Source organism: Pristis pectinata, chromosome 25 (assembly GCF_009764475.1).
Source record: "Pristis pectinata isolate sPriPec2 chromosome 25, sPriPec2.1.pri, whole genome shotgun sequence".
NCBI lineage: Eukaryota > Metazoa > Chordata > Chondrichthyes > Rhinopristiformes > Pristidae > Pristis > Pristis pectinata.
The window spans coordinates 363,451-386,049 of NC_067429.1; the positions used below are offsets into that span (position 1 = coordinate 363,451).

The 22,599-nt window shown below is 46.4% G+C and overlaps 1 protein-coding gene across 7 annotated transcripts in view; it reads right to left on the reverse strand.

The window, feature by feature from the left end:
• Positions 1-22,599, reverse strand: part of plekhh3 (pleckstrin homology, MyTH4 and FERM domain containing H3) — a 71,788-nt gene that overhangs the window by 24,284 nt on the left and 24,905 nt on the right. For 6 of the 7 annotated variants that reach the window (XM_052038456.1, XM_052038459.1, XM_052038461.1 and 3 more), the window contains exons 5-10: positions 19,503-19,660; positions 18,467-18,590; positions 17,201-17,498; positions 13,214-13,421; positions 5,227-5,363; positions 1,386-1,506 (exon numbers count right to left, since the gene is read on the reverse strand). In XM_052038456.1, the coding sequence (XP_051894416.1) occupies positions 1,386-1,506; positions 5,227-5,363; positions 13,214-13,421; positions 17,201-17,498; positions 18,467-18,590; positions 19,503-19,660 (1,046 nt within the window). The remainder of the gene's footprint in view (positions 1-1,385; positions 1,507-5,226; positions 5,364-13,213; positions 13,422-17,200; positions 17,499-18,466; positions 18,591-19,502; positions 19,661-22,599) is intronic. The other variant, XM_052038458.1, reaches the window with a different exon arrangement.

Below are 22,599 nucleotides of genomic sequence, written 5' to 3' on the forward strand. Positions count from 1 at the left end.
TGAGGGCGAGGGGGTGAGGGGGAGGGGAGGGGGAGGGAGTGGAGAAAGGGGAGTGAGGGGAGAGGGTGTGGGGAGGGGAGGGAGTGGAGGGAGTGAGGGAGGGGAGAGGGGGAAGGGGAGGGGAAGGAGTGTGGGGAGAGCAGGGAGCAGAGGGAGCGAGGGGAGGGAGTGAGTGGGAGGAGGAGGAGGAGGAGGGCAGGGGAGGGAGTGAGGGACAGCGGGGAAGGGAGGGGAGGAGGAGGGAGTGAGGGGAGGAGGAGGAGGAGGGCAGGGGAGGGAGTGAGGGACAGCGGGGAAGGGAGGGGAGGAGGAGGGAGTGAGGGGAGGAGAAGCAGGGAGGGGGTAGGGAGTAGGGGGTGGGGGAGGAAGGAATGAGGGGGAGAGGAGGGGAAGGAAGGAGGGGGAGGGAGTGAGGGAGAGGGGGAGAGGACGGGATGAGGAAGGAGTGAGGGGAGGGGGAAGGGGATGAAGGGGAATGAGGAGGGGGAGGGGAGAGGTGTGAGGGGAGTGATTGAGGGGGAGGGTTAGAGGGGAGTGGGATGGGGAGAGGGGGGAGAGGGGAGAGTCGAGTGGGAGGTGGGGGAGGAGTGAGGGGAGGGGGAATGGGGAGGTGTGGGGGAGGAGGATGGGGAGTGAGTGAAGCGTCGGGGTGTGGGGAGGAGGTCAGGGTGAGGGGTCAGGGTCAGGGGTCAGGGTGAGGGAATGGACAGTGACAGTCTTTTTCCCAGGGTAAGTTAGTCTAAAACCAGAGGGCACAGGTTGAAGGTGAGGGGAAAGATTTAAAGGAGACCTGAGGGGCAGGTTTTTCACCCAGAGGGTGGTGGGTGTGTGGAACGAGCTGTCAGAGGAAGTGGTAGAGGTGGGTATAATTACATTTGGAGTGGTGGGTACAATTACGTTGTTTGACAGATATTTGGACAAGTACAGTACATGGATAGGACAGATTTAGTGGGATATGGGCCAAACACAGGCAAGTGGGACCAACTCTGTAGACAACTTGGTCAGCACGGACGAGTTGGGCCAAAGGGCCTGGTAACATCAGTGAATGTCAAGGGTAGGTAATTGGACCCTCTCCTGATGGAGCTGGCAACTTATGTGGCACAAGTGTTATTTGCCACATCAGCCCATGCCTGAATATTTAAATGTTTTGTCACCTTATACATCAATACCTTTCCTTCTGGCCAAGCAAAGGCTCTCTTATTTACCAGCATTTTATGTTGTGTTGGTCTAGACTCTCGTGTCAGACTGACTAACAACTGGAGTGGTTGAGGCAGATAGTCACAGAGACAGAACCAATTGCCCTGCCAAATAAGCTGACATTCCTTTGTAAGGGATGAACTGGTTAACCTGTTGGTGGGGAAGACCAACCAGTGCTTTACTTTTACCTGTTCGAAGAGAAGGCTGAGTTCTACATTGTTCTGTGGGCTGTGGTCTGGATCCAGGAAACAGTACAGCTTGAAACACAGTCTGCACTGAGGCGCTGGCTCAGCCACACTAGCAGAGAATCTGGCAAAAGAACAAAAGCTATTACACCATACTCAGATCTTGCTGTCTGTGCTATCAACTCATCTACCTGCGTGCAAATGCTACATGCATCCAATTACAGAACACTAAGCTTAGGTTCTTGACAGTCATTTGCAACTCTGGATTTGTTGTGTTTTGCATATTTTTATTTACATTTTCTGTCCTGGCCTATCACACAAAGACTGATAGTTTCACCTTCACTGCTCTTTCATTTCCTCCTGATTTATTAAGCTTTCCAGTTTTCCCTCATCATTAGTTTAAAGCCCTGTACAGATTCACCAGGCCACTGGCTCAGGTGGAGCCATCCCAATGGAACAACTCTCCCCTTCGCCAATACTGTTGTCAGTGTCTCAAGCCCCAGAACCCATTTGTCCCACACCAAGCCCCGAGCCACTCATATACTTCCCTAACCCTATTTATCCTTTGCTAATTTGCACGTGACTCAGGGAATAGCCCGGAGATTATCATCCTTGTGGTTCTGCTTTTCAGTTTTGCCTTGAGCTTCTCATAATCCTTCATCAGAACCTCCTTCCTCGTCCTACCTATGTCATCAGTGCCTACATGGACCATGACACCTCCCACTCCCACTCCCAGTTCTTCTCCAGTCCAGATGTCCTTAACCCCAGCAACAGCCAACACAGCTGTCAGGACTCCGTGTCTGCTGCAGAGAACAGTGTCTGTTCCCCTAATTGTACTAGCTCCTATAACTATTACATTTCTCTTTCCTCCCCCCACATGAATGGCTCCCTGGATCCTGGTGCACATTCTCCCTGTAATCTCCACCCTCATCCACACAGGGAGCAAAAACTCCATACCTGTTGGATAAGGGGAAGGGCTGAGGCTCCTCCTAACTATCCTCTGGATCCCTCTACCTGCCTCTTCTTCAGTCACACTGTCCTGTCCCTGACAGTTCACCAGTTTAGATGTAGTTAATTTAAGGGGTGTGACTACCTCTGAAATACCATGTCCTGGGAACTCTCCCTCTCCTTGCTGTGTCACGGTGCTTGGAGCTTGGACTCCCCCGCTACTCCCTGCCTCCTATCATCCAGCTAGCTTTGGATCCAGTTTGCCAACACACCTCTAATCACCTTGTGCCTTAACCTTCTGGACCAGTCAAACATGTGGGACCTTGTTAAAGTCCTTACTGGTCCATGTAAACCACCACTCATTGACCTCCTTGGCTACCTCCTCAAAAAGCTCAGATTTGTGAGGCATGGTCTTTCCTGCATAAAACCTTGCTGACTCCTCCTAAAGTAGCTATCCTCCAGCCTCTGGTACCTTACCTGTGGCTAATGAAGAAGCAAAAATCTCTGTCAGAGCCCCAGTAATCTTCTCCCTTGCTTCCCCTATCTAAAACCCTCTTAAACACCACTATTGTGTCATATCCACCACTACTCCTGGCAGACCGTTCCAGGCAACTACTACCACTCTGTGTAAAAAAACTTGCCTAAACTCTCATTATAACTCATACCCTCTAATCCAGGCAGCATCTTGGTGAACCTCTTCTGCATCCTCTTAAAGCCTCCACATGCTTCCTGTAATGGGGCGACCAGAACTGCACACAATAATCCAAGTGCGGCCTAACCAAAGTTTTATACATCTGCAGCGTGACTTCCTGACTCTTATACTCAATACCCTGACCAATGAAGGCAAGTATGCCATAACCTTCTTTACCACTTTATCTACTTGCGTGGCTACTTCTAGGGACCCCAAGATCCCTCTGCGCATCGATGCTGTTAAGGGTCCTGCCATTTACTGTATACTTTTTCCTTACATCTGAGCTCACACAGTGCAATACCTCACACTTGCCCGGATTAAACTTCATCTGTCATTTTTATAGGTAGATAAAATCATGAGGGGTGTAGATAAGGTGGGATAAAGGTAGATAAAGGTCTTTACATTATCACTTTGGAAGAGGGGACCGAGTGCAGCGTGTCTAAGTCTGCTGATGACACTAAATTGAGTGGAAAAGCAAATTGTGCAGAGGATGTGGAGAGTCTGCAGAGAGATATAGACAGGTTAAGTGAGTGGGCAAGGGTCTGGCAGATGGAGTACAATGTTGGTAAATGTGAGGTCATCCACTTTGGAAGGAAAAATAGAAGATCAGATTATTAAATTATTATTTAAATGGTGAAAGATTGCAACAGGTTGCTATGCAGAGGGACTTGGGAGTGCTTGTGCACGAATCGCAAAAGGTTGGTTTGCAGGTGCATCAGGTTATCAAGAAGACAAATGGAACGTTGGCCTTTATTGCTAGAGGGATTGAATTTAAGAGCAGGGAGGTTATGCTGCAACTGTACAGGGTACTGGTGAGGCTGCACCCGGAGTACTGCGTGCAGTTCTGGTCTCCTTACTTGAGGAAGGATATACTGGCTTTGGAGATGGTGCAGAGGAGGTTCACCAGGTTGATTCCGGAGATGAGAGGGTTAGCCTATAAGGAGAGATTGAGTCACTTGGGATTATACTCACTAGAATTCAGAAGAATGAGAGGGGATCTTATAGAAACATATAAAATTATGAAAGGGATAGATAATATAGAGGCAGGAAGGTTGTTTCCACTGGATGGTGAGACTAGAACTAGGCGACATAGCCTCAAGATTTGAGGGAATAGATTTAGGATGGAGATGAGGAGGAACTGCTTTTCCCAGAGAGTAGTGAATCTGTGGAATTCTTAGCCCAGGGAAGCAGTAGAGGCTAGGCATTAAATATATTTAAGACACAGTTAGATAGATTTTTGCATAGTAGGGGAATTAAGGGTTATGGGGAAAAGGCAGGTAGGTGTATCTGAGTCCACGGCCAGATCAGCCTTGATCTTATTGAATGGCAGAGCAGGCTCAATGGGCTAGATGGCCGACTCCCGTTCCTATTTCTTATGTTCTTATGTTTCCCAGGGTAGGGAAATCTAAAACTGGAGGGCACAGGTTTAAGGTGAGAGGAGAAGGATTTAGAAGGGACTCAAGGGACAACTTTTTCACACAGAGGGTGGTGATTATACAGAATGAGCTGCCAGAGGAAGTGGTAGAGGCAGGTACATTTGCAATGTTTAAAAGACATGTAGACAGGTACATCGATAGAAAAGGCTTTGAGGGATATGGGCCAAATGTAGGCCAATGAGACTAGCTCAGGTCGGTAACTTGATTGGCATGGACAAGTTGGACCGAGGGGCCTATTTCTGTGTGGTCTAACACTTACTCTGTAGCTCTTAGCTCCTTGCACTAAGGCAATCCCAGTCAATACTGGGAACCGTAAAATCCCCCACCACAACCCTATTGCTTTTACAACCTTCTGCAATCTGCCTACATATCTGTTCTAATCCTCCTTAACTATTGGGAGGCCTATAGTATCACCTGATCTGGCTGAAGCTCTCCTCTGTCTCTTCCCATCTATAACACCCTCTGTATCCTCTCATCTGTAACACTCTCTGCCTCCTGCATGCTCCTCAGGAAGTCCGACTGCCCTTCCAACTGATCCATGTGACCTAAAATTTTCCCAATATTTCTACTTTACCTTAATGATTTTGACAGCACCTTCAGATCTCTTCACAACCCTCTCTGTTCCCAGCTGCTCCAGTCTCTCCACATAAACTTCCTCATCCCTGGAATCATTTTGGTGAATCTCCCCAGCTCTATATGAATTTCCTGGCTACCAGGAGATCAGAGTAAAAGACCAAAATGAAAGTTACACACTTGAACGGATATTTACTTTTCAAACCTGGTTATGATGTCTGCCACAATTGTGTCATCGTCCACAAACTGATCATCACTTACATTCCGTTCGAAGAGAGCAAACCGATTACGACTATTCTGTAGGTTGAGTCTCACAAGTAAAGTCTTCACAACCTGTGGAGCAGGAAAAGTGAGTTTTGATTGGTTGTACTGAATGGGTGGGAGCAAGCTGAGAAACTGATACCTGAGCTGGTGCAACATTTGCTAAGTTTAAATTTGGCTTTACTTTTGACATCTGATTTAAACTAATTTAAAAGACTTGTTCATTTCAACAACAAACTACTCTGGCAACAGGTATGTTGGTTATAAGCACCACAGATTTATTAAGTTGCATCCAAAAGAAAGAGACAATATTCATCAAAGAATACAGTCGCAGTTTCTTGGAGATACAAGAGACTGCAGATTCTGGAATCTGGAGCAATGAACAAACTGCTGGAGAAACTCAGTGGGTCGAGCAGCATCTGTGGGGGGAAAGGAATTGTCGATGTTTCAGGTCAAAACCCTGTCCCGATGCAAAGTTTCGACCTGAAACATCAACAGTTCCTTCCCCCCACAGATGCTGCTCAACCAGTTTTCCTTCAGTAAATTGTTCGCTACAGTTTGTTCCTTGGAGCCTTGCCTGGCATTACCCCTCTGTGGGTTTTCTCTGAACCTATACTATTCATTGATTCTTCATGCCAATCAACATTCTCCCTGGCTATCACACCCCTGGTTATTTCAAACAAGCATTGTTTTATTCATTATTAGCTGTTTCTTTTTCAAGTTCAAGTTTATTGTCACAGGCAGACGCACCCAGGGTATAAATGCCAAGAAAATGATCTTTTTGCAGCAGCAGCACCATATGTTACAAACATGACAAACATAAGAACCATAGAACCATAGAACAATACAGCACAATACAGGCCCTTCGGCCCACCATGTTGTGCCACCCTTCAAACCACACCTAAGTCTATCTAACCCCTTCCTCCCACATATCCCTCTGTCTTAAATTCCTCCATATGCTTATCTAACAGTCTTTTGAACTTGACCAACATATCAGCCTCCACCACCACCCCATGCAGCGCATTCCATGCACCAACCACTCTCTGGGTAAAAAACCTCCCTCTGATATCTCCCTTGAACTTCCCACCCATTACTTTAAAGCCATGTCCTCTTGTTTTGAGCATTGGTGCCCTGGGAAAGAGGTGCTGGCTGTCTACTCTATCTATTCCTCTTGTACACCTCTATCATGTCTCCCCTCATCCTCCTTCTCTCCAATGAGTAAAGCCCGAGCTCCCTTTAGTCTCTCATCATAATCCATACTCTCTAATCCAGGCAGCATCCTGGTAAATCTCCTCTGTACCCTCTCCAATGCCTCCACATCCTTCCTATAATGAGGCGACCAGAACTGGACACAGTACTCTAAGTGTGGTCTAACCAGAGTTTTGTAAAGCTGCATCATTACTTTGCGGCTCTTAAACTCGATCCCACGATTTATGAAAGCCAATATCCCATAAGTTAACATAAATTTAAATTAACATAAATTATACATATATGACAAAATAAACATTATGACATTAGTGCAAGTTGAGAGAAAGGACAAGAAATATAGTCCAAGGTAGTGTTAGGGTTTTTCAGGTGGGTTCAAGAACCTGTCGGCAGTTGGGAAGAAGCTGTTGTTGAACCTTGAGGGTCTTCAGGCTCCTGTACCTCCTGCCTAAGGACAGCATTGAGAAGAGGGCACGGCCCAGATGGTGGGGGTCTCCCAGATGATGGATGTTGCCATCCCGAGACATGTCCTCATGTCCTCAGTGATGGGAAAAGCTGTACCCGTGATGGAACTGGCTGAGTCCACCACTCTCTGTAGACTTTTGTGTTCCTGTGCATTGGAGTTTCCACACCAGGCTGTGATGCAACCAGTCAGAATGCTGCCCATTGTACACCTGCAGAAGTTTGTCAGAGTCTTCAATGACCTGCTGAATCTCCTTAAACTTCTAAGAAAGTAGAGATGCTGGCACACCGTCTTCATGGTTGCATCTATGTGCTGGGCCCAGGATAGATCCTCTAAGATGTTGACAGCCAGGAACTTGAAGCTGCTCACCCTTCCCATTGCAGACCCTTCAATGAGGACTGGAGCATGTTCACCTGACTTCCCCTTCCTAAAATCCACAATCAGTTCCATGATTTTGCTGACGTTGAGAGCAAGGCTGTTCTTATGACACCACTCAACCAACCGACAAATCTCACTCCTGTACGTTTCCTCATCACCATCTGTGATTCTGCCAACAACAGTGGTGTCATTGGCAAATTTATGGATGGTGTTGGAGCTAGGCTTGGCCACACAGTTGTAGGTATATAGAGAGTAGAGCAGGGGACTCAGCACGCAGCCCTTAGATGTGGCTGTGTTGATGGTCAGTGAAGAAGAGATGAGGTTCCTGATTCATACTGATTGTGGTCTCCCAGTGAGGATCCAATTGCAGGGGTGGGGGGGAGGGGGAGGGGGCAGGGTACAGAGGCCCAGTCAGGTGAACATGCTCCAGTCCTCATTGAAGGGTCTGCAGTGGGCAGGGTGAGCAGCTTCAAGTTCCTGGCTGTCAACATCTTAGAGGATCTATCAGACGTTTTGAGGGGATGAATGTGTTGAACACTGAGCTGTAGTCAATGAACAACAGCCTGACATATGTGTTCCAGTTGTCCAGGTGGTCCAGAGCAGAGTGGAGAGCCAGTGCGATGGTGTCTGCTGTAAACCTGTTTGTGGCAATAGGTGAATTGAGCTATTCTGTATCATCCATGTTGCTCTCTTGTAGACTGAACCACTCATGGAATGGGATATTCATACAGATTATCTTGAATTCTGTCACAGTAGTGTTGTGGTTAGCATAACGCTATTACAGCACCAACGACCTGGGTTCAATTCCGGCCACTGTCTGTAAGGAGTTTGTACTTTCTCCCCGTGTCTGTGTGGGTTTCCTCCGGGTGCTCCGGTTTCCTCCCAAATTCCAAAGACATACAGGGTAGGAGTTGTGGGCATGCTATGTTGGCACTGGAAGCGTGGCGACACTTGCAGGCTGCCCCCAGAACACATGCAAAAAGATGAATTTCACTGTGTGTTTCCTAGTGGCCATTGATCTGGTCCCGGAATTGCAGTGTGGACTCCATCCATCACTGACATGTCCTTCACCTTGTGACAAATGCAGCAGAAACATTGGAAACCACACATGGCTTTTTGTGTCCTTAGTAAAGATCTTGACTCCAATAGGGAGGGAGTGCAGAGCATCTTCCTCAACTTTGGCAACTGCAGAAACCTGCCTCCACCTTAGGTCGGCATACAAACTGGTCCCACATCCCTATGAACTCTTCCCCATTCAATGATGTATCGTCTCCAGCACTTTCTGCTGCACTTTAGCTCATCCACAGAACAAATGGGAAATGTACATGGCCTCCACTTCAGAGCAAAGGTCACCCACAAGTGCCTCTGAGATGTCTTTCTTTTTCCTTTTTGGTGGCTTCCCTTTTTCTACCACATTTGACATATCTCAATGTCCTCCACCACTTGTCTCAACTTTCTCCTTCCAGTCAGAGCAAGGTTAGGGTTCCCCTTGTCCTCACTTTCCAGTCCACCAGCCTCCAATGGATTATCTTCTATAGTTTCCACCATCTTCTACAAGGTTCTGCTACTGGACACATCTTCCCCCTCCCCCACCCCCCAGCATTCCAAGGGGATCACTCCCTTCCCAATCTCTATCACAGCTCTTTCCCTTTCAGCCAGAGGAGATGGAACTGCTGCCCTTTCACCTCCTTCCTTCCCACCACCAGGGCCCCTTCCAGATGAAGCAGTGATTCACTTGCACTTCTTCCAGTCAGGTGTAGTGTGTGGTCTCCTCTACATTGGAGAAACTGATACAGATTGGGTGATGCTTTGCATGGCACCTCATTCAGTCCATAGGGATGACCCTGAGCTTTCAGTTGTTCACCCAATCTCACTCTGCTTTCTCTGCATTTGGCCTCCTACACTTTTCCAACAAAGTCCATTGTAAGCTTGAGGAACAGCACCTCATCTTTCTATCTAAGCACATCACAACCCAATCCATAAGGTTTCAGGTAACCAGGCCTTTATGTCAGTATCGGTCACTTCTGATGCATGGTCATCCATTGTAGAATTAGTTTGGTTTTACCCTCCCCACAGATGCTGCCTGATCTGCTGAGTGTTTCCAGAACTTTGTTTTTATTTCAACTTTCCAGCATCTGCAGTTTTTGCTTCTCTGCCACACCACTTCAGTCGGGGATCTGCAGGATGCTGACGTCACTTACTTATGTCCAGACTCTGTCGTCATCACCTCAATGGGAAGCAGATCCAATGAACTATACTGAACGGTTCGGACACTGGGACTTGTTTATTTACTATTTTACCCTTTAAGCTAATCAGTCAGTTTACCTGAACTAACTCACCTTTCATACCTGTGTAATTGTTTTTATTTAAGTTTAAACTTCTAGTTTCAGATTTGTTTGTCACTCACAAACTGAATAAATGTGCAGTTCTATTGTATTATCATCACTCTTCTTCAGAGGACTCTTTACAATCAGATTACCAGTTAATCCTGCCTCAGTAAATATGACCAGGTCAAAATGTATTATTCTGCAAACTGTCTCAAATATCTTCCACAAATTCATATTGAAGATTATCTTCGCAAATTTCATTTGCCTAATCTACTTGAAGATTAAAGTGCCTTGTGATTATGGCGTTCCTTTTGTTACAAGCACCCATTAGTGATACTCTGCCAAAGTACTACCAGCATGTCTCCTGTGCCACCAGGGGCCCAAACACCCTTGACTGTTGCTATACAACCATCAAGGATGCCTTCCAAGCCACCCCCTGCCCTCACTTTGGTGAATCAGACCACCAGGCTGTGCTCCTTCTCCATGCATACAAACAGAAGCTGAAATGGGAGGATCCAGTAAAGAAAGTCGTGCAGTGCTGGTCTGAGGAAGCAGATGAGCTTCTACATAACTGCTTTGAGTCAGTGAACTGGTCCATGTTCAAAGACTCAGCTCCCAGCCTAGGTGAGTATGTCACCACCATCACGGACTTTATCAGCAAGCGTTTTGAGGGACTGTGTACCAAAGAGGACAATATTGGTGTTCCAATATGGGTATACCAATACCAACACTATGTATGCCAAACACTGCCAACCTACTGTAGGTACTACGTCAGTCATGGAATATTATGACCCTTTGTTACTTTCTAATCTCCACCCAAACTAACTTTATTTCCTAATTTTTCAGGCCACCATAATTTCTCGCTACTGTCCCCATTACATCATTTAATTTTGGAGTGACCCCACCTACTTTTTTGGTTTTCCTTCCTTTGGAAAATCAACTCCTCTGGAAGCTTCAGTTGCTAGGCTAAGTCACCATGCAATCGCTTTGTACTGACCGTTAGATCAAACCTATTCATCTCCATTTATGACACTAATTCATCTTTCTTGTTATGAATGCATTGTGCACTCAGATGGAGTCCTCAGTTTTCAAATTACCACCATCTGTATTTTGACCCTATTTGCTACTGCATCCTGACCCTGAAACACTGTTCATTCCTGTCACTGAATTACTTCCAAGAACTCCCTCTCTAAATTTCAAACTTTTCCCTCATATAAATGCAGCCCCTGCAACTAGTTGTGTAAAGCCTTGTCTGTAGAATGAAATCAGCATCAGCCCTTCCAGAATTATCCAATGTCTCGTCAGTATTATTCCAAAGTGTTAGTTAATGAAGAGGTGAGCAATCTGAGGGACAGAAGAGCGAGACAACAGACCCACAGTGAGTGAAGCACACACAGGAGCATGGCTCATAGATGGAACATAGAACATTACAGCACAGTACAGGCCCTTCGCCCCACGATGTTGTGCTGACATTTTATCCTGCTCTAAGTCCTATCTAACCCTTCCCTCCCACATAGCCCTCCATTTTTCTATCATTCATGTGCCTCAGATAGCTAAGAGTCTCTTAAATGTCCCTAATGTATCTGCCCCCACAACCTCTGCCGGCAGTACGTTCCATGGACCAATCACTCTTTGTGTAAAAAACTTACCTCTGACATCCCCCTTATATCTTCCTCCAATCACCTTAAAATTATGTCCCCTCGTGTTAGCCATTGTGCCCTGGGAAAAAGTCTCTGACTGCCCCCTCGATCTATGCCTCTTGTCATCTTGTACACATCTATCAAGTAACCTCTCATCTTCCTTCTCTCCAAAGAGAAAAGCCCGAGCTCACTCAACCTATCCTCATAAGACATGCTCTCCAATCCAGGCAGCATCCTGGTAAATCTCCTCTGCACCCTCGCTAAAGCTTCCACATCCTTCTTATAATGAGGCGATCAGAACTGAACACAATACTCCAAGTGTGGTCCAACCAGAGTTCTATAGAGCTGCATCATTACCTGGCGGCTCTTGAACTCAATACCCTGACTAATGAAGGCCAACACTCCATACGACTTCTTAACAACCCTATCAACCTGCGCGGCAACCTTGAGGGATCTATGGACATGGACCCCAAGATCCCTCTGTTCCTCCAAACTGCAAAGAGTCCTGCGATTAACCTTGTATTCTGCCTTCAAATTCGATCTTCCAAATTGTATCACTTCACACTTTTTCGGGTTGAACTCCATCTGCCACTTCTCAGCCCAGCTCTGATATCAATGTCCTGTTGTAATCTACAGCAACCTTCTACACTATCCACAACACCACCAACCTTAGTGTAATCAGAAAACTTGTCAACCCACCCTTTCACATCCTCATCCAAGTCATTTATAAAAATCACAGAACAGATCCCTGCGGAACACCACTGGTCACCAACCTCCAGGCAGAATACTCTCCATCTACCATCACCTTTTGTCTTCTCTGGGCGAGCCTATTCTGAATCCACACAGCCATGTTTCCCTGGAGCCTTCCATGAGGAACCTTATCAAACGCCTTACTAAAATCCATGTACACCACATCCACTGCTTCATAAATGTGCTTTGTTACATTCTCAAAGAATTCAATCAGGCTTGTGAGGCATGACCTGCCCCTCACAAAGCCATGCTGACTGTCCCTAACTAGTCTATGCTTCTCCAAATGCCCATAAATCCTGTCTCTAAGAATCTTCTCCAGTAATTTGCCCACCACTGAATTAACTGACTCACCGGTCTGTAATTCCCAGGGTTATCCCTACTCCCTTTCTTAAACAAAGGAACAACATTTGCCACCCTCTAATCACCCGGCACTACTCCTGTGGCCAGTGAGGACACAAAGATCATCGCCAAAGGTGCAGCAATCTCCCATCCTCACAAACATCAAGGTCTCTCTCACTGGTGAATACTGAAGCAAACTATTCATTAAGGACCTCCCCTACCTCTTCCGACTCCTGGAACGTTTCCTCTTTTATCCCTGATCGATCCCACCCTCATTCTTGTTATCCTCCTATACTTCACATATCATACATGTAGAATGCCTTGGGGTTTTCCTTGATCCTACTCGCCAAGACCTTCTCATGCCCCCTCCTAGCTCTCCTAAGTCCATTTTTAAGCTCCCTCCTGCCTACCTTGTAAGTCTCCAGTCTGATCCTTGCTTTCTAAATCTTAGGCAAGCTTCTTTCTTCCTCTTGACAAGATATTCTGTGTCTTATCAACCTTCACTCTACCATTCTTACCCTGCCTCCATGGGACAAACCTATCCAGAAGCCCATGCAAGTACTTCCTAAACAACCTCCACATTTCCATTGTGCACTTCCCCAAGAACATCTGTTCCCAATTTACGCTCCCAAGTTCCTGCCTAATAGCATCATAATTCCCCCTCCCCCAGTTAAATACTTTCCCATATCGTTTGCTCCTATCCCTCTCCAAGGCCATGGTAAAGGTCAAGGGGTCTCCACACACATCAGACTCATGGCTTGGTTGATTCAGCAGCCAGGGTGCAGGACTTTAACTGATCTCACAGTGGTGAACTCTCACCTCCCCTGCTGTGGTGTGTGAGTTGATGGTGACCTTGCAGAACCTGGAGCCTGCATAGTGGACGGTACACTTCATTTGTTGCTGCTGCATCAAGAGCCCAATCTCCTGGGAGGATGGTACACATAACCTGCCCTTGGTTTTCGTCAGTGAACGTGTGATGAATTCTGCATACCATTCTATTTCAGTCCCTGGGAACTGCTGTCGTGATCTGTGCACAGAGAAATATCAGCAAAAGGAAAATTAGTTCAAGCCAAACGGGTCAAGACTCCAGCCCACCTTAGCCATCCAACACCTAGTACCTGAGCCGTCTGACACCTGGTACCTGAACCTCAACACCTGGTACCTGAGCCATCCAACACGTGGTACCTGAACCCCAACACCTGCTACAGGTTGCTGCCTGCATGGAGGCTCTAATCCCTGACCCTAGACCCCCGACCCCCGATTCCATATCCCAGATCTCAGATCCCAGGCAAGAAGGAAATTAGGAGAGCAAGAAAGGGAAATGAGAAGGCCTTGGCGGGCAGGATTAAGGAAAACCCCAAGGCATTCTACAAGTATGTGAAGAGCAAGAGGATAAGATGTGAAAGAATAGGACCTACAAGTGCAGCAGTGGGAAAGTGTGTATGGATCCGGAAGAAATAGCAGAGGTACTTAATGAATACTTTATATCAGTATTCACTACGGAAAAAGATCTTGGTGATTGTAGTGAGGACTTGCAGTAGGCTGAAAAGCTTGAGCATGTAGATATTAAGAAAGAGGATGTGCTGGAACTTTTGGAAAGCGTCTAGTTGGATAAGTCGCCAGGACCGGATAAGATGTACCCCAGGCTGCTGTGGGAGTTGAGGGAGGAGTTTGCTGAGCCTCTGACGATGATCCTTGCATCATCAATGGAGACGGGAGGTTCCGGAGAATTGGAGGGTTGCGGATGTTGTTCCTTTATTCAAGAAAGGGAGTAGAGATAGCCCAGGAAATTATAGACCAGTGAGTCTTCCTTCAGTGGTTGGTAAGTTGATGCAGAAGATCCTGACAGGCAGGATTTATGAACATTTGGAGAGGTATAATGTGATTAGGAATAGTCAGCATGGCTTTGTTAAGGGCAGGTCCTGCCTTACGAGCCTGATTGAATTTTTTGAGGATGTGACTAAACACTTCGATGAAGGGAGGGCAGTAGATGTAGTGTATATGGATTTCAGCAAAGCATTTGATAAGGTACCCCATGCAAGGCTTATGGAGAAAGTGAGGAGACATGGGATCCAAGGGGACATTGCTTTGTGGGTCCAGAACTGGCGCCCACAGAAGGCAAAGAGTGGTTGTTGACGGGTCATATTCTGCATGGAGATCGGTGACCAGTGGTGTACCTCAGGGATCTGTTCTGGGACCCTTACTCTTTGTGATTTTTATAAACGACCTGGATGAGGAAGTGGAGGGATCAGTTAGTAAGTCTGCGGATGACACAAAAGGTTGGAGGTGTTGTGGATAGTGTGGAGGGCTGTCAGAGGTTACAGCAGGACATAGATAAGATACAAAACTGGGCTGAGAAATGGCAGATGGAGTTCAACCCAGATAAGTGTGAAGTAGTTCATTTTGGTCGGTCAAATATGATGGCAGAGTATATATTAATGGTAGGACTCTTGGCAGAGTGGAGGATCAGAGGGATCTTGGGGTCCAAGTCCATAGGACGCTCAAAGCAGCTGGACAAGTTGACTCTGTGGTTAAGAAGACATATGGTGTATTGTCCTTCATCAATCATGGAATTGAATTTAGGAGCTGAGAGGTAATGTTCCAGCTATATAGGACCCTGGTCAGACCCCACTTGGAGTACTGTGCTCAGTTCTGGTTGCCTCACTACAGTAAGGATGTGGAAACCATAGAAAGGGTGCAGAAGAGATTTACAAGGATGCTGCCAGGTTGAGGGAATTCGGCCTTTTCTCCTTGGAGTGACGGAGGATGAGTGGGGACCTGATAGAGGTGTATAAGATGATGAGAGGCATTGATCGTGTGGATAGTCAGAGGCTTTTTCCCAGGGCTGAAATTGTGGCCACAAGAGGACATAGGTGCTGGGGAGTAGGTATAGAGGAGATATCGGGGTAAGTTTTTTACTCAGAGAGTGGTGAGTGTATGCAATGGGCTGCTGGCAAAGGTGGTGGAGGCGGATACGATAGGGTCTTTTAAGAGACTTTTGGATAGGTACATGGAGCTGAGAAAAATAGGGGGCTATGGGTAAGCCTAGTAATTTCTAAGGTAGGGACATGTTCAGCACAACTTTGTGGGCTGAAGGGCCTGAATTGTGCTGCAGGTTTTCAACATTTCCATTTTTCTATCTCAAATTCCTGACCCCTGATCCCTGACTTCAGACCCCTGACTCCTGACCCCCAATTCCAGATCCCAGACCCCTGATCCCAGAACCCCAATTCCAGATCTCAGATCACAGACCCGTCCTTCGACCCCAGTCCTGATCCCAGACCCCAGATCTTCGATCATCTTCTTCGCTGTCCACCACACCACTAGTTTTGGTGTTGTCTGCAGACTTACTGACCATACCACCTACATTCTCATCCAAATCATTATGATAGATGATAGACTACAGTGTCCCAGCACCCATCTCTGTGGCACATCATGTCACAGGCCTCCAGTCTGCCACCCTCTGCCTCTTCCCACCAAGCCAATTTTGTATCCAATTTGCCAGCTCACCATGTGATCTAACCTTCCAGACCAGCCAACTGTGCAGGACCTTGTCAAAGGCCTTGCTAAGGTCCATGTAGACAATGTTCATTGCCCTGCCCTCCTCAATTCTCTTGGTCACCTCTTCAAAAAACTCATTCAAATTTGTGAGACATGATTTCCCACACACAAAGCTGTGTTGACTGTCCCTAATCAGTCCTTGCCTTTCCAAAGGCAGGTAGATGCTGTCTCTCAGAATTCCCTCCAGTGACTTTCCCACCACTGATGTAATGCTGACCAGTCTGTAGAATCATAGAGTCATAGAGTCATACAGCACGGAAACAGGCCCAACTCGTCCATGCTGACCAAGATGCCCATACAAACCAGTCCCATTTGCCAGCATTTGGCCCATAACCTTCTAAATCTTTCCTAATCATGTATCCGTCCAACTGTCTTTTAAAGGTTGTTATCTTACCTGCCTCAACCACTTCCTCCAGCAGCTGATTCCATCCTTTGTGTAAAAAAACTTGTCCCTCAAATTTCTCTTAAATCTTTCCCCTCTCACCTTAAACCTATGCCTTCTAGTTCTTGATTCCCCAATGCTGGGAAAAAGACTAAGTGCATTAACTCTCTCTATACCCCTCATGATTTTATATGCCTCTATATGATCACCTCTCAGTCTCCTACGCTCTAAGGAGTAAAGTCTTAGCCTGTCCAACCTCTCCCTGTAACTCAGTCCCTCAAGTCCTGGCAGCATCCTTGTAAATCTTTTCTGCAGTTCCCTGGCTTGCCCTGGTAGCCCTTAAGTAAAGGCACAACATCAGCCACCCTCCAGTCTTCCGGTACCTCACCTGTGATTAACAAAGATACAAATATCCCTACCTGGGCCCCAGCAATTGCTTCCCCAGCCTCCCACAATATCCTAGGATACACTTGGTTAGGCCCCAGGGATTTATCCACCTCAAACCTCCTTCATAATGTGGATATGTTTCAGGATGTCGCTGTTCTCTTCCCTGAACTTACTAGTTTCCATATCCTTCTCCACAGTAAATACCAATGAGAAATATTCATTTAGTACCTCACCCATCTCCTGTAGCTCCACACATGGACGACTACACTAACCTTCAATGGCGCTCAAACTTTCCCTTTTGCTCTTAATATACTTATAGATTCCTTTAGGATTCTGCTTTACCTTATCTGCCAAGTACAGCATGTCTCATGTCCCCCTTTTGCTCTCCTGATTTCCTTCTTACCCCAACATCCCTTGTACTCCTCAGCCTTTAAGCTTAGAATCAGTGCTGACTGATGGTGATGGATAAAGCTCACCGTTGGATGTGAAACCTCAGGTAGTTGAGGACAGTGCTGCTGGGCAGGAACGTGATGCTCATGCAGGTGAGCAGTTGCCAGTTCCGCAGGTCACTGATGTCTCCTACACGTGGAGGATTTTTGGTCTGTTTAATCAGTTGGCAGTACATCTCATCGCGGAGAGACTCCAGGTCAAGGCCAGTCTGCAGGATACCCTGGATGAGTGGGATTGGATCTCGTTCGGTCTCAAGTTGCTGCAATGAATTGAAGACCTTGAGAGCTTCATCCTGAAGAGTTGTGTAACCTTTGGTACTCTTGACTGCAAAAAAAAGGGCAGATATTTGGTGTAAGCAACATTCCCTGAACCACAGCTTCTGAATTCAGAGCCTCATTACTTACGTACATAGAACAGTACAGCACAGGAACAGGCCTTTCAGCCCATGAGTACTTGTTTCATGCAAGCCCACACCATAAGGAATGCAGAACCAGCACGTGCCACGTACAGGAACCTGGCCACTCAAGGCAGTGAACGGTCTGGGGGCGAGTGCAGTCTGCCAGCTCCCTGGCAGATCAGTCACCCAGTGAATCAGCCAAGTCCACAAATACTAACGTGTTCATCAGTGAGCAGGTCAGATGGGAAAGGCTGACTCCTCAGTTAGGGAAGTGCAGAGCCACTTTACATGATGGTAAATGTCACCTGGTCCCACCATTAGGAATAAAAACAAAACAAATCGCTGGGGCCTGACTGAGTGTATCCCAGGATATTGTGGGAATCTAGGGAAGAAGTTGCAGGGGCCTTTCAGCCCACAATGTCCGTGCTGACCACTGTACCTATCTACACTAACCTCATTTACCCACATTAGGTCCACATACCTTGGAGATGTGATTCTCCATCTGTAGTCCAAATGGAAGTTATTAACGTATATCTCAAGGAACAGTGATTCCAAAACACAGCCTGGGAAAGCTCAGTCTACATCAGTAATGAAGCACAACTGTTACCCAATACTATCTGCTCTTTGGTTGACTTTGTATTCACACAACCATTACCTGTTTAACTCCACAGATTATAAATTTTCAAAAGAGTCTATTGTACAGAACTTTGCAAAATACCTTTTGAATTTCTAAATGCACATCAATCTCTGGCTTTAACAGGCATCTCATTCCCTTCCCTGCACTATACCTGAGCCAGCCTCCCTCAAACGCCATCCAATTCTAAGACTGTGCACTGATGGTAATGTGTTAGGTCAGTGTTCATTCAGTGAATTATCAAACAGGGTGTGCACTTACAGCAGTGGCTGACAGCTCCATAGGGGAATGGAAGGAGGGGGGCATACAGTGGTTTCTGGCTGTGCTGCAGAATAGGATTCCATTTGTAAATATGTTCCACAGTTTCAGCATTGGACAAATTCTCCTAGAATAAAGGAGGCAAAACAGATTCTAGGTTGAGAAATCAGTAGCAGAATCAGAGTCTGTCATAAATACAAAGCCACATTATACATCGGCAATGGGAAAATGCGAACTGCAACTACTGCTTCAATACAACAAGTCAGGCAGAACCTGTAATGGAGACACAAGAGCAAACGTTAAAACTCCTGCCAGCAGATCTTCCTTCCAATGGTATCGTGGTCCTTGATGTCAAAGTCTTGCCTTTTATTATCATTTACAAAAACCACCTCACCTGGCCTTTGAGTAAACAGTCAAAAGTCAGTAACTCCACCACCCATCACCAAATAGACAATGATGGAACTTCCTATCATTCGTTGTGTTTTTATTCATTTACAGGATCTGACTGACATTTATTGCCCATCCCTAATGGCCCTTGATGAGGTGCTGGCAGGCTGCTGCAGTCCGTGTGGTGAAGATGCTGAGGAGGCAGTTCCAGGATTTAGACCCAGTGATGATGAAGGAATGGTAATGAATTTCCCAGTGAGGATGGAGACTGACTTGGAGAGGAATCTGTGGTTGGTGAGATTCCTCTGTGGCTGTTGCCCATGTGTTGGTAGAGGTTTGGGAGCTACTGTTGGTGTAGCCAGGGCAAGTAACTGCAGTGCATTTTGTCGATGGCACTCACATCTGCTTCAGTGAAGGGAGTGAACATTGGGTGTGGTGAATGGGGTGCCAGTCAAATGGCTGCGATTCCCCAGGTGGTGTTGAGCTTCTCGAATGTGGTTGGAGCTGCATTCGCAGACAAGTGGAGAGAAGATATTCACATTCCCGACTTGTGCACTGTAGATGTTGGAAGGGATGGTGGAGTCAGGCTGTGAGTCACTCAGCTTTACAACCAGTAATATCAATGAGGAAATAAACATCCTTTGAAGAATACCTCAATGTCTTTGATCAGAAGCAAAGTCGGTGTCTCAACAGGAGCTTTACGATCAATGACGCTCTGAATGGCGCGGGTCCATTGGATACACTCACTCAACCTTTTGGTGTACAGTTGGTAGTGATGTTTCCGTCCATAGACTGTGAGGTTCCAGTATCCTTAAAAAAATTATGAAATTCTTTTACTAACTAAATTACCAAAATTGGAATAAGTCTGGACAGGCAGTACTCTAGAGATTGCAAGAGAAAGCGAGAGGGATCAAGGTAAGGCCTACAAAAGGCAGGGGGACCGGCAGCACCTGAGGTTGGTGGTGAGCAAGAGCAACAGGTAAGAAAGGAAATGGCATCCTGCAAAGGGAATTTAGGGAGTTAGGTAGAAAGTTGAAAAGCAGAACCTCTAGGGTTGTAATCTCAGGATTACTCCCTGTGCCTCATGCCAACAAGTATAGAAATTGGAAGATAGGACAGATGATTGTGCGGCTAAAGAGCTGGTGCAGAGGGAGGGCATCAGGTTTTGGATCATTAGGATCTCTTCAGGGGTAGCGGTGATCCATACAAGAAGGACGTGTTGCATTTAAATTGGATGGGGATCAATATCCTTACATGGTGGTTTGCTACTGCTACTTGGGTGAGTTTAAACTAGTGAAGGGGGTGGGGGTTGGACCCAGAACGATAGTGCAGCAGATGGGGAGGCTGACTTGTATGGAGCAGGCAAGTTCAGTGAGAAGAGCAGACAGAGATAGGAAGGGGAACCATGAGAGGGCCAGGAGACCTAAGTGCATTTATTTTAATACAAGGAGCCTCACAGGTAGGATGATGAACTGAGAGTGTGGGTTGGCACATAATGTTGTTGCAATCACAGAAAGGTGGTTGAGGGAAGGACAGGACTGGCAGTTCAGTGTCCTAGGGTATAGATGTTTTGGGGGTGGGGTTACACTGTTGATCAGGGAGAGCATTGCAGCGAGGATATCTTGGAGCGATCGGCCAATGAGGTTGTAGAAATAAGAAATGGGTGATCACTTTGTTGGGGTTATACTATTGGCCTCCATAAGGTTGTAGCGGCGGGGATTGTAACTTTCCTAATATTGACTGGGATTGCCTTAGCGCAGGGGGGGTTCAATGGATGGCATTTGTAAAACGCTTACAGGAGGGTCTTTTGAAACAGTAGAGAGTCCTATTTGGGAGGGACCTGTACTTGACCTTATCTAAGGAAGTAAGGACAGGCAAGTGAGAGAAGTGTCTGTGGAGGAACCCTTTGGGAACAGTGACCATATTTGGTAAGCTTCAAGGTGGTCATGGAAAAAGCCAAGGTTGGTCCTCGTGTGAAGGCTCTAAACTGGGGGAAGGCACATTTCAATAGTGTAAGACAGAGCCTGGGAGAGGTAGATTGGGAGCAGCTGCTGGAGCAGAAAACAACACTTCGTCCACACCAACCATGATGCCTGTCTATGCTAATCCCATTTGCCTGCATTGGGCTCGTGTCCCTCTCTATCCTTCCTATCCAAGTCCCTGTCTAAATATCTTTTAAACATTGTCATTATATCTGCCTCCCCACCTCTGCTGGCAGCTGGTTCCACATATTCACCATCCTCTGTGTGAAAAAATTACTCCTCAGATCCCCTTTAAATTCCTCCCTTCTCACCCTAAACCTGTGCCCTCTAGTTCTGGATTTCCTTCCCTGGGAAAAAGATTCTCTATCCTATCATTCTACGAACTTCCACAGTTTATTTACCAGGACAAGGGTCCCTCACTGTCTAATGGTGCCTTTGCTATTTATTTAGGATTGAGAGTCACACTGCGTAATTGTGCAAAGTTACTCTATATTCAAGGGTAAGGGCCATGCACCATTTAACTGTATATAGACAGTACTCATTCAGAGTTAAGGTCACACACTTTGTAACTGTACAGAATCACTGATTATCCAGAGAAAGGGCCACTCAGTGTATAAATGTTTCTTTGAGCTGAGAGTTACCCCTGTCACTGCACAGTTACACAGTGAGTGACTCTTACCTGAATAAATGGTGTGCAGTTAGACAAGTATATAGGAATATAAGAAGCAAAGGTAGAGAAGACAGTCAAAATCTTTCCCATGGTAGGAGAATCAAAAACATTAGGGCATGGGTTTAAGGTGAGAGGGAGGTGTTTTAAAGGGAATCAGTTCTTTACACAGAGAGGGGTTAATATTTGTAGGGTGAGGGCAGGCTTTGCTGGAGGAGGTGGGTGAATCAGATAAATCACTACTTTGATGAGGTATTTAGACAGACACAGATAGACAAGGCATAGAATGATACAGACCCAATGCAGGCAAACTGGATTGTTGTAGATGGACAAAGCAGCTTGTCCATCTACAAGGGCCAAAGAGCCTGTTTCTGTGCTGCACCACTCGATGACTCCAACATTTAAGAAATATCTTGATGAGCATTTGGGTTGCCAAGGCATGGAAGGTGACAGACTGCTGCTGGTAAACAGGACTGGTATAGATGGGGACGGTAGTTGGCATGGAGATGGTGGACAAAGGGCCTGTTGCATGACTCATAAAACACAGAACATAGAACACAGAAGAGTACAGCACAGGACAGGCCCTTCGGCCCACCATGTCTGTGCCGAACATGATGCCAAATTGAACTAATCCCATCTGCCTGCACATGGTCCATATCCCTCCATTCTCTGCACATTCATGTGTCTGTCTAAAAGCCTCTTAAACGTCTCTATCATATTTGCCTCCACCACCACCCCTGGCAGCGCATTCCAGGCACCCACAACTCTCTGTGTAAAAAAAAACGCCCTGCAGATCTCCCTTAAATTTTCCCCCTCTCACCTTAAAAAGCTATGCCCTCTAGTACTTGACATTTTTACCCTGGGAACAAGACTCTATCTACCTTATCTATAGATATAGACCTATATCAGGTCTCCCCTCAGTCTCCGATACTTCAGAGAAAACAACCCAAGTTTGTCCAACTTCTTTTTTATAGCTCATAACCCCTAATCCAGGCAGCATCCTGGTGAACCTTTGCTGCACCCTCTCTAAAGCCTCCACATCCTTCTTGTAATGGGGCAACCAGAACCACACACAAATTTTAATTTAATCTGAACAAGTG